Here is a 12,741-nt window from a genome sequence, read left to right on the forward strand (position 1 = left end):
AACAAAAAACACAACTTTGCTTACTCATTATCATCTAATAGGTATGCTCTTTTTACTTTGGTACCTACTAATTTTATATTATTTTTTCGTCATGCATAAAAATAAAACAAATACCAACCTACCTAATTTAGGTATTACTAGCTTATGCTCGAGACTTCGTCAGCGTGGACTACACAAATTTCAAACCCCTATTTTACTCCCTTAGGGGTTCAATTTTCAAAAATCCTTTGTTAGCGGATGTCTACGTCATAATAGCTATCGGCATGCCAAATTTCAACCTGATCTAGTCTAGTAGTTTGAGCTGTGCGTTGATAGATCTGTCAGGCAGCTTTTCCTTTTATATATTATTTAGATATTTTTCATCATCTGCGTCATCAACTCCTCCCCGGCCCACTACCGACCATGGGTCTCCTTTCAGAATTAGAAGGGGTTTGGCCTTATTTGAGCTGGCAAAGTGCGTGACCTTTAAACACATGAACCTTATTAGGAAGTACCATAGCTTTTGATTTCCTTAAGGGGTTTGACAGACACGGATAGAGAGACAGGCAGACAACGAAGTGTTCTTTTTTCTAAAAACATGTAAGCATAAACAGCAGCTATGAATCCATTCCTTGCGGCTAAATCGAGAACAATAGTACAGGAACTTGAAGGGAGCGAGAAATCGTGTTAGGTTTGTATAACATAACATACGAGTAAGTACCTACCTATCAACCTAGATTTAAGCTTTTTAAAACAAAATAGGTAGGAATACAAAAGTTACCTTCCATTTTATAAACATGCACCAGTAATAACAGAAAATATTATTTTCGGTTGAGTCGAAGAGCAAACTCTGCGAATCCTTCATAACATAGAATCCAATTAGTGGAAAATCATAAAGGAATCACAATTCACATGCATATGCAGCCATTTCAGAGCTACCTACCTAGCTACTTGTTGCGGCTCTGAAAATATCTCCAAAATGTATTTTAATGTATTTCGGTGAAATACTCTATTGAAATTTATGCATCTTTATTTTTAGGGTTTCGTACCTCAAAAGGAAAAAGGAACCCTTATAGGATCACTTTTTTGTCTGTCTGCCTGTCCGTTTGCCCGTCTGTCTGTCGTGTCTGTCAAGAATGCATATAGAGTAGGTACTTCCCGTTGACCTAGAATCAAGAAATTGGGCAGGTCGGTAGGTAGGTATTATAGCACAAGTAAAGGAAAAATCCGAAAACCGTGAATTTGTGGTTACATCCAAAAAAAACGTGTCCATGAACAAATAATTAGTAAGTATTTTCAACTTTTAAAGTAAGGTTATCCTACCAACAGTCCTATTATATGAAACGGCTTTACCTGTAGATTCTAAAACATATTTTTATTTATTTTTACGCTTAATAGTTTTATTTATTTACTTATTATTATTATTACTTACAAAAGGTCGAAATACCTATACGACTGTAATACGGATCCCTCGGTGTGCGGGTCTGACTCGCACTTGGCCGATTCTTTTAATATTTAAAATAAATTAAGTAGGTAACTACCTACAACTCTACACTATCAATGTAGGTACCTACTATCTACCTAATTTTAATGTTAGCGACCTCAATTCATCTAACTTAGCGCGACAAATGTGGCTAATTCCTTTGTACACAATCTCTAAACTAAACTAAAATATCACGTCTAAATATATTGCTATCCCTTTCATAATGTTGCTTGCGAAAAAGGAAAGCACTAGATTTAAACCTGTTAATTTAGTTTAGTTTAGAGATTGTGTACTAGAGAATCGGCCCAATGTGGCTAATTCCGTTGTACATAATCTTGACACTAAACTAAAATGGCTCGTCTAAATCTATTGCTATCCGTTTCATAATGTTGCTTGCGGAAAAGGATAGCACTAGATTTAGACCTGTTAATTTAGTTTACTTTAGAGATTGTTTACAAGAGAATCGGCCCCACTGAGCTATACTAATCAACGTTAGTATTACCAATTAAGTAAGTACTATGGTTCAATTGTTGGTGATAAAATTGCACAACACAACCTACACAGCGGAACTAATTTCGGATTAAATCTACGAAGATAGGTAGATACAGTCTGTTCCTATTGTCTTCCACTGATGAATATTTAAACAGTATCGGAGATCGTAACGCGATCGCCTTCCGAATTGTGTTCTAACACGGTTCAAACGAGGATCATTATACGTCCAACGCTTTTGCGCCCCCCAAGGCTGACTTAACGGCCTTGTCATAACTCGATTACTTAAACTTTAATTTACATCATTCAAAACGCAAGAACAATACCGCAGCTATCACGGACGGAATGTAGTCTAAACTTCTGTTACAATCCGGACAAAGATATCTGTGTAATTCATAAAATAAAGCAAACTTTACTGCAGTCGCTGTTGCACGGAGTTAAGATTCAAAATCGCATCATGAAATTCGAATCCTAAGCTCGATAACAGCAAAGTTCTTGAGTAAAAGCTCGTGGAATTGACCGATGTATCTTGACGCTTCTTATAGTCTTTCTCAGTTTAAAAATAAAGTGTGTTTTTGCTTGTTTCGTAGATTTTAATATGATGGAAATGACAACTTCGCGGTGGCCAATGATGAGATGACTCACATCAGTATCGGCATGCATTCTTCACTCGTCCCGTATCCGTTTCCAGGGGCTTTTTTTTACTTGCACTCTTAGTTCGGTGTCGACGCACCTAATGGCCCTTTGTAATTTGGGCTGTTACATGTAACAACTGTTTTCAAATGGTTCTTAAAAACTGAATAACATTTTATTACCTACCAATACCTACAATATACATTTATCTGTACACTTTTGTTTCCCGGGATGCTATCTAATACGTAGGTAGGTAGGTAGGTAGATATTTTACGTCATTGTATCACTATTACGTCCACATGGTCTACACTGTACACAAGACAGTGTGTAACCTGAACGCTAGCAAAAACTTGGCGTTATTGTTAATACTACATAAACACAGTCCAATACCAATAACTATTTGCCCTATTTTGTAGTTTTTGTGATTTAGTATTTTTCAAACCCGCAATGCACAGTGGCGTGCACAGGGTTTCAACCTAGGGTAAGCATTAGTTAGCTAACTACCTATTTAATGACAGGTCATCATGAAAAATGAGCACTTATTTTTTTTGGAGGGTAGGTGTGAAAAAGTTTCAAAAGAGCTCTGTGTTTTTAATAATTTTTAAATATAAAAACAGCAATTAAATACAATTGTTTTAGTAGAATTAGTCTTAAATGTGATTAATAGTACCCACCAGACAGTATTCTCCTAGTGAAAGTCACTTTTAACTTCACTTCACAAATATCCCTTTTGCACTGTCACTACGTGTCACCAGTCATCATGAATTCACTTCAAGATTCGCTCAATGCTATGGCTGAAATGTTCCAGCAGAAGATGAGTGAGTTCCAGCAGGGCCTCGATAATGCACCCACAACAAGCACAAACACATCCTTGGCTGCAGAGTTTAACAGTTTCCGGACCTTTGTGCTCTCTGCCATGAATACTTTGCAGAGACAGGTGGAGTTCCTTGGCACTGAGGTTGATCGTCTGGAGATGCGTAGAAGGCGCAAAATGCTACTAGTGCACGGAGTCGGCGAGGAGAAGTCGGAAGATGTTACTTCACGCGTCTGTAATGTTGTGGGGGAACATCTCGGTGTAACTGGATTCTCTGTTGCTGCCATCAAGTCATCCCATCGCTTAGGACGCCCTTCCGAAAAGAAACCTCGTCCTATAGTGGTAAAGTTTGCGGATGTAGCATTGCGGGATAAGGTTTGGTTCTCCAAAACTGGATTTAAAGGCAGCGGTATAACTGTGTCGGAGTTTTTAACGAAGAGCCGTCATGGCGTATTTATGGAGGCAAGGCAGCGATTCGGCATAAACAAGTGCTGGACAAGGGATGGATGCATCCATATTATAGCCCCGGACGGTTCACACCACCGGGCTGAGTGTAGGGCTGACCTACTCAGCATACCGCAGTCATCTAAGCCCCCGACCCAGGGTACTGCCAGTCTTACATCTAGGTCCAAAAGAACCGTCAAAAATAAGTAGGTAACATCATTAATCGATGAGTATTAATTATAGGTCCATGTAATCTATATAAACTTTTACAACTTATAGTTTTCTGCAAGCTTTTCATTACTTATTTGTCTTGCACTAAGTACTTATGTCACCGTGATAAAGCCTATTGCCAATCCTATTTCTCTCCTGTGTATAATATATTTTATGAACTGCAGTTTTCTTGTAATAATTTAATAAATCTAATTTCCCTGTAGGTAGATTAAAACTGTTGTTGATACTTGTGTCATGTGTGATTGGATGTAAGTGTCAACTGTCATTTAATGACAGTTGTGACATTTGACATTCTAGCCGCAGACTAAATAACTGCTCTGGATACAAGGCTTTTGGTCACTCATTGCGCTTGCATTATAGATCATTAGAATAATAAATGATTAATGTATAGTAGCTAGTTAGTAAGCTTAGTTATTGAAGCCATTTGAAGCTGTAAGCCATATAGCGCCACTTACATTAATATTATTTATTAATTTGTTTTTCTTACGCTTAACATGGGCCAGGATATTAAAAAATAGTTATTATGTTTTTAATTTCTGTAAGTGTAGCACATGTGTAGCACGTTTTCACCGGAAATTGAATTATAATTATTTTTATTTTTTCAATTATTATTCTTTTTTGAGTTTGTGTTAAAAGATTACGCCCCTCCACTGCAAAATTGTAAAGCATAAAAATGGAGTACTCAGATTGAGGCGCGTAATCTTTAAATTTTCGTTTTTATAATAGTTTACGTCTAAATTACAATTCTATCTCAAAACAGCTTCATAGATTAAGTATATACCTAATATTATTTTCAAATGATTTGGCTTTGATCACTTAGTTTTTAGTCCTCTATGTTACCTATTTAATGACCCTTCCTATGTTTTTGAGGGTTTCGAAATAAATGTCTGTTTCTTTTTGCCAGAAGAAAAAAAAAAAAGTTCCTTTTTTTTTATTGTATAATTACTTTATTATTAATTTCTTAAATTATATTGTTTGTTTTAAGAAGTGAATTAATCTCTCCTTGCAACTGGCGGGTGGGCTCGTAAAACATTTAATTTAATTTATTTATTATTTGTATATTATTTCTAATTTTTATGAATGATTCCGATGATAACAATTTAGACGACAACTTCTTTTCCCTCTCTGATTCTGAAGGATTGAGCAGTAATGACAGTTTCTACAGCATCCCCTCTCTAAGTGAGACTCTTGATTCACATTTCTCAGGTACACTGAAAAATTTCAATGCTATTCATATTAATGCCCAGAGTATTCCTGCACATTATTCTGATATGTTGTCCTCTTTTGCTAATAAAAATATACACGCGATTTTAGTGTCAGAATCGTGGTTAAAGCCATGTTTACCTTCAACATCCTACTCTCTACCAGGATTTCAATTGATTCGCAATGACCGAATTGGGCGCACTGGTGGAGGTGTGGCCATTTATTTAAGATCACACATTCCTTTTACAATTTTAAATTTCTCGCAACCATTGGCTGCTTCAGAACATCTTTTCATAGAAATAATTTTCGGACATGAGAAACTCCTTCTTGGCGTCTACTATAGTCCAAACCTAACGGTCGACTATTTTTCGTCATTTGAAATCCTGATAGAGCAGTTCTCCCCACTTTATAACCACACTATTATAATGGGAGATTTCAATACCTGCCTGCTCAAAAATGATTACAGGGCATCGCGTCTGAAATCTCTCGTAAGCGGCTCCAACTTACATATACTTCCTCTTTCAGCGACTCACGCTTTTCCAAACTGTATACCTTCTCTCCTCGATTTAATTCTTGTATCATCCATTGGTCATGTTGAAAAGCATGGCCAGTGCGAAGCTTCTCCCTTTTCGTACCACGACTTACTCTTTTTGTCTTACAAATTAAAACCTCCTAAATTTAAACCGAGGATCGTTCTCCAGCGCAATTTTAGTAGAATGGACGTGGATCGATTGCGCGAGGATGCTGCTAAAATTGACTGGTCAGGAGTCACGAAAGTCGATACCGTTGACGAAATGGTATCTGTCCTTAACTCCTTAATCACGCAGCTGTACGACTTACACGCTCCAATTCGTCCGGTTCGAATGAAACATCTTCCTGCACCCTGGCTCACTGCGGATATCAAAAAACTCCAAGAAAGAAGGAATATAGCTAAATCTAAATACCGTTTGAACCCGAGTGATTCCAATCGTGATAAATATCACAGGGCACGTAATCGCTGCAACAGGGCGTGTAGAGATAGCCAACGACGCCATATCTATAAATCGGTTGTTGAGGAAGAAAACTCGACAAAAGTGTGGAATTTTCTCAGATCTTTAGGGGTTGGAAAGGCAAAACAAAATTTGAATTCCCTTAATTTAGACTTAAATCAGCTAAATCAGCATTTCTCCTCTTCCGCTACTATAAACAGTACCGCTAAATTAAGCACTATTAACCAACTTTCTGCTATATCAACTCCTGACTTCCCTCCTCTTTTCTTTAGCCAATTTACTATCAGTGATGTTAAGAAGAACATCTTAGCCATCTCTTCCGACGCAGTTGGATCTGATTGCATTAGTCGTAAGATGATCATCCCAATCCTTGATATCTTAGCTCCTATTATCACATACGTCTTTAACCATTCCATTGATTCCAAAGAGTTCCCTTCATCCTGGAAAGACGCTCAAATAATCCCACTCCCTAAGAAACCTAATCCAACTTATGCTGACTATCGTCCCATATCCATCCTTCCTTTTCTGTCCAAAGCACTTGAGCGCCTTATACACCAACAGCTGAGTGCGTTCCTTTCTAAACATAATCTTCTAAATCCTTTTCAATCTGGTTTCCGTCCCGGTCATAGTACAACTACTGCATTAATTAAAATTACGGATGACATACGGCGTGGTATGGATAATCGACAGGTTACGGTACTGACATTACTTGATTTTAGTAATGCCTTCAATACTGTGGACTTTGATATTCTACTCGCTGTATTAAGTTCTCTTAACATATCTCCTGAGGTAATTAGCTGGTTTCAAAGTTACTTGCATGGACGCCGACAACGTGTACGAGTACAAGACTCATCTTCTGATTGGTCTGTTGTCAGGGCCGGCGTCCCGCAAGGTGGCGTGTTGTCTCCTCTCTTGTTTTCCATTTTCATCAATTCTATTTGCTCCCATATTACTTCTCTCTACCACCTGTATGCAGACGATTTACAGATCTATTCACAGTGTAAAATAGAAGATTTGCCCGACACTATTAATTTGGTAAATGAAAATCTTTTACAAATTTCAAAATGGAGTAACTCATTTGGCCTAACAGTGAATCCAAAGAAGACTCAGGTCATTATTATCGGGAGTCCAAAATTAATGTCTCGGGTAACATTAGCACAGCTGCCGCCTATAATGTTCGATGGGGTTCATATTCCATACAGCAGCAAAGTAAAAAATCTAGGCATTACTTTTGACCAATCTCTGACTTGGATACCACAAATGAGTGAGCTGAGCAGAAAGATGTTTGGTGCAGTCGGCTCTCTCCGAAGATTGCGTAATGTTCTTCCTATTCCTGCTAAGGTTGCGCTGGCTCAGTCTCTACTTCTACCAATCCTCGATTACGCTGATACTTGCTATCTTAACCTAACTGAGGACCAACTGAACAAACTTGAGCGGCTTCAAAATCTTTGTATAAGGTTCGTATTTGGGCTGCGAAAGTATGACCATGTCTCCGAGTACCGCCGTAAGCTCAAGTGGCTCCCGATTCGTCTTCGCAGGAATACTCATATTCTTCATCTTCTTTACTGTATACTGTTCAATCCCTCCATTCCTCTTTATCTTAAAGAACGTTTTGAGTACCGATGTGATACACACTCTTTTTCTCTTCGTTCTCAAAATAATCTACGCCTGAAAATTTCTACACACTCCTCTTCTTATTATGCTAAATCATTTACTGTTACCGCTATACTGCTATGGAATTCTCTCCCCTTGGATATCAAACAGTCTCAATCACTATCTATTTTTAAAACAAAATTGAAGCTATTTTATTTATCCTCCATTTGATGTGTTTATTTATTTTTACTTTTAGTCCACTTATCTGTCGTCTATTCCTCTCTTATTTACTGTTGTATTTTCATTTATATATATATATACATATGTATATTATGTGTATTTACTTTATTTAATTAGTACACCCCTTCCGCTTTCTTTAATTTTTATAATATCCTCTACCCTAAGGTTGCCTGGAAGAGATCGCTATTTTAGCGATAAGGCCGCCTATTGTACATGCTGTATTTGTTATATGTCTATTGTTTTTGTTTTGGTGTACAATAAAGCATATTTTACTTTTACTTACTTACTTTACTCACTTAGCCATTTCAACTAGGTAAGCAGTGCTTTTATGCCTCTATGACCGGCACGCCACTGGCAATGCATAGCGTGCAAAACTCGGGTCAATGCCCAACCTACGACGCGGCATTGACTCCAAGTGACCTATTTACGGAATGTAAGTTGACCTCTAGCGTCCGCGTCAATCAAATGTTTTATTTGCAATAGGTATATCGTTAATTTTACAAAATGTAGGATATTTTTTTTGTGGTATCTTATCAGTGATTCACCTGTCTTCGTTTTTGCCAGCGTTCTGGAACCCTGTATAATTCCCAGTGCACGTTAGGTGCGTACAGACCTTAAGTACCTAAATATAATATTGCTGTGTTACGTAGGTATAATAAATATTATGTCGAAAATATATGTAAGTACATAAATCATTCCTCTTATGACTCGCATGATCCCACCAAGTCCCGGTAACCTAGAAAACTCAACCTATGAAATAATATAATATGCTAGCAAATGCTCGCGATTTTGTCAGCGTAATAGTATAATTTTTCAGCAAGAAGGGTCTCTGGCTGAAGGTCTCGGGTTTGGATAGTCACGGAAATGGTTTTGAAGTGAAACATTGCTTCTAGCTCTAGCTTCTCGGGAAGTTAGTTTAAAATCGATTGCAAAATTTGTACCAAACAAACAAACAAACAGACTATCAGGCAGACATGAGAGTGAGCTAACAATTAACATCGCTTTGTTATCAACTCAATTTCAATTCAGTTTTCTTTCTTAATCGAGTTAAGTAGGTAGGTAGGTACAATCTATGATTCAAATTTCAAGTCACCAGCTCACCGGGAAATCAATTTCAAATTGAAAAATTTGAACTGAAAAGACAAATAAACTAACAAACAGAGACACAAAAAAGTGTGTTAATATTGCATTGTCATCTAGTTACAACTTACTGATTAAAATTTCAAGTCACTCAATTCTATTGCAAAAATTGTACCGAACAGACAAACACACAAATGGCGGAACTTTTGCAGCTCCATGGCATGGGCAAGCCAATAAATGGCCCAGTTGCATGACAGGTGATTAAAGCCTAATTACCAAAATGTACGGTCGTATAAGAAATTCAGCTAACCGAAAAAAAAAATGCCTACCACGCTGAATTCCAGTATGGTGATATTTCCTTTCAGTTCAGTCGCCCCCTTCGTAGCAATCCAGTGGTTTATAAAAAGGTCCGTTCGGAGCGTAGCGGAGACATTCGTCAATGGAGAAGTTACTCTAAGGTTAAAGTTACATTTTGGTTAGCCTCACAACTTTCACAAATCGTACAGTAACTTTAATTGTGTGTCATGCAACTGTACCTAAGTAAATAATAAATATGTAATTGTCATACATACAAACCTACATTTAGAGCTTAAGTGTTAAGTAGGTACTTACCGTCCGTATAACTATTAATATTCCATGTTCAAACAGGTGGCGTACGATCGCTGAAACAACCGATTACCTATCACAACAATCCAACTTTGTTATAATCAAGTCCGACCGAACCCCTACCCAAAAATCAACCCTAAATTTATTGTACTTAAATACATTTTCCTTCACAAGGGCGACCCTAATAAAATAAGTGGGAGCCCTATTGTTGCTTACGCAAAGATGTTATCTCTTATTTTATTATTACCTGAGTTGAAAGGGACTAGATGAACCATTATTTTAATTTAATCTTTGTTGAATAGGTTTAGGGTTGAGTTTTGTTTGCAATGAAATCTTTCAGAAGTGTGGTCCATCCATGCTCCATAGTCCATACACATACCAGATGGTCACTGTAGTCTACGACTGTGAAATACGACGGGTATGTGCCTTTTGTAAGGTATAGATGACCTGGAGAGTGACATAGGCTACTTTTTATCCCGGAAAATCAAAGAGTTCCCAAGGGGTTTTAAAAAACCTAATTCCACGCGGACGAAGTCGCGGGCATCAGCTAGTTATTAAGTAGGTATAAGGTAAGAATCTGCAGCTATACCTATATTCGTGTTGCTAGATTTGTGAGCGCCATCTAGGTTATTACGTTATTTGGTGAAAAAGGACCAAATAATCGGGCAGACGTCTATGACCGTTTTTAAAGACGTGATCCCAAAGATAATGCTTGCTATGTTATGCTAAACAATCTAAAAAACATTGGTGCAATCTTTCACTTGCTAGTATATAAACGTGGTATTCATTCAAGAACGTTAATGCCTCTCAGGCTCAGCCACAGTTCACTATAGTCGACGTTTTGTTACAAACAAAACGTCGAGGCTTCGACGTCATTGGAAGGCGTCAAATGTTAACTATATTTAAAGTTTTGACGCCTATGAAACGCTTATTTTTCTGTGATTTTGAAGTCATCCATAGCCTAATATTTGATATAACTCTCAATTTTAGCCTGAATCGTCGATACTTTATATCATATATAAGTAGTATCGTCGAATCAGGCTAAAATGGAGAGTTCCCTGACTCTAGTTCGGTCTGCCTCAGCGGCCATCGGTTCACTACTCCAGTTTGCAGCTAAATTTAGACAAAGATACGCAAGACCAGTATTCATAAATTTATGATTAGGGTTAAAGTCTGTTAAAGGTAGACTAGTTTCGTAGCCGACTAGAGCCCGCGCGGCGTCTCCCATATTCCTGCCGCGTCGCAAGCAGAGGCCCTTTGAAAAAGGACCCCGGACGGGTTCAAAAATAGTCGGGATAACTCGAGTAGTCATGTGAGTCTAGTTGGTTATTAGTATAGTTACAGCTTAGCTTAGTGCTAGATGCACATCCTAATATCAACCGGGTTCCCAGCGCGATGCGATAGTCGAGCGCTTCTTTTTTCCCTCTCCAAACTCCATGTCTGTACAAAAAGGTGAAAACGGAACATTTATGATGAGAGTTGAGGAGTTGAGGCTCGCTTTAATCCGTCTCTGTCTTTGACTACGATTATCTCAGCTCATCTCATGGTAGCTTTTAATATTAATATAAACATACCTACCACAAGTGAAGTTAGTTTAAGATTGATCACTACGCGCAGACAGACAACAAAGTAATCCTATGAAGGTCCTTTTTTTCCTTTTGAGGTACGGAACCTTAAAAATATTATAAGTACCCTAATTGTCTCATAAGAAAGGTCAGAGTCACTCAGCGGGCGATGGAGAGAGCTATGGTTGAAGTTTCTCTACGTGATCAAATCAGAAATGAGGAGATCCGTAGGAGAACTAGAGTAACCGACATACATAGCCAACGGGTTGCGAAGCTGAAGTGGCAATGGGCAGGGCACATAGTTCGTAAAACCGATAGACGTTGGGGTCTCAAGGCGCTGGAATGGCGACCTCGCACTGGAAGACGCAGCGTTGGAAGACCCCCCACTAGGTGGACGGACGATATCAGGGAGCCGCTGGATTCAGGCAGCGCAAGACCGTGTCGTGTGGAAGTCCCTACAAGAGACCCATGTTCAGCAGTGGACGTCTATCGGTTGATGATGATGATAGTCATCTAAAAGAAAGTAATAATATGTCTCTAGAGGATTGGTCCAATCCTTAATTTCGGAGTTTGTAAACGATGCAAGGCACTCGCAAATGAAGCGTAATAAAACGTCACGGATAAATCTAGCAACCGGTTTGTGGACCAGTCGACTATGCCACATGCTCTGCTCTGCATCGCCCCCGTTACTATACGCGACAGGTCGAGATGGCAATCGGGGAGGAAACGCCCCGCAAACACGCACAGCCCCCGCGCTAACCCGGTGCGGGCGAGCGCGGATGACGTGCGGGTAAGCGGGGCTTCCCCCCGCCTCATACCTCGATTGCTATCTCATCCTGTCGCCGACTATAGTTTAGCCAGTTATATGGATTTAATAGGATAGTACCGGATTTTGTTTTGAGTATTGACCAAACTTGATGAAATACCTAAGTCAATCTGGATTCTGAGAACATTTTATTTATTTATTTCGACATTTTGCACGATAAATCAAAAACTATTAGGAATAAAAATAAACAAAAATCTGTTTTAGAATGTGTAAGTAAACCCCTTTCATATGATACCCCACTTGGTATAGTTATCTTACGTACTTTGAAAATTAAAAACACATTTTAATTATTTTTTTGTATCTCTCTAGGTTCAGGTCAATTCTAGGTCAACACGAAGTAGAAAAAGACTGGAAATAGTATCTCTACACTGAAAGTCTGTCTGTCTTTTGTCCAAAATCATACTTAATTGTTGCTACATCAAAATATAATCGCAATATTTTGTATTACATTATTTTAGCATTAATGTACGACACATAAAGCCTTTTTACTCTGTTTTTACTTCGTCTTGGAACCATCTCGCTCTGAAGCGGTGCTGTGGAGTAGCTCCTTTGTTCGCGCTGAATAA

At 38.4% G+C, this 12,741-nt stretch overlaps 1 protein-coding gene across 1 annotated transcript; it reads left to right on the top strand.

The window, feature by feature from the left end:
• The first annotated feature begins 3,336 nt into the window (after positions 1–3,336).
• On the top strand, positions 3,337–4,052 carry LOC138403439 (uncharacterized). The gene has a single exon (XM_069503940.1). The coding sequence runs from the start codon at positions 3,345–3,347 to the stop codon at positions 4,050–4,052; it is 708 nt and encodes a 235-aa protein (XP_069360041.1). The 5' UTR covers positions 3,337–3,344.
• The last annotated feature ends 8,689 nt before the right edge of the window (positions 4,053–12,741 follow it).

This window comes from Maniola hyperantus, chromosome 16 (assembly GCF_902806685.2).
Source record: "Maniola hyperantus chromosome 16, iAphHyp1.2, whole genome shotgun sequence".
Lineage (NCBI taxonomy): Eukaryota > Metazoa > Arthropoda > Insecta > Lepidoptera > Nymphalidae > Maniola > Maniola hyperantus.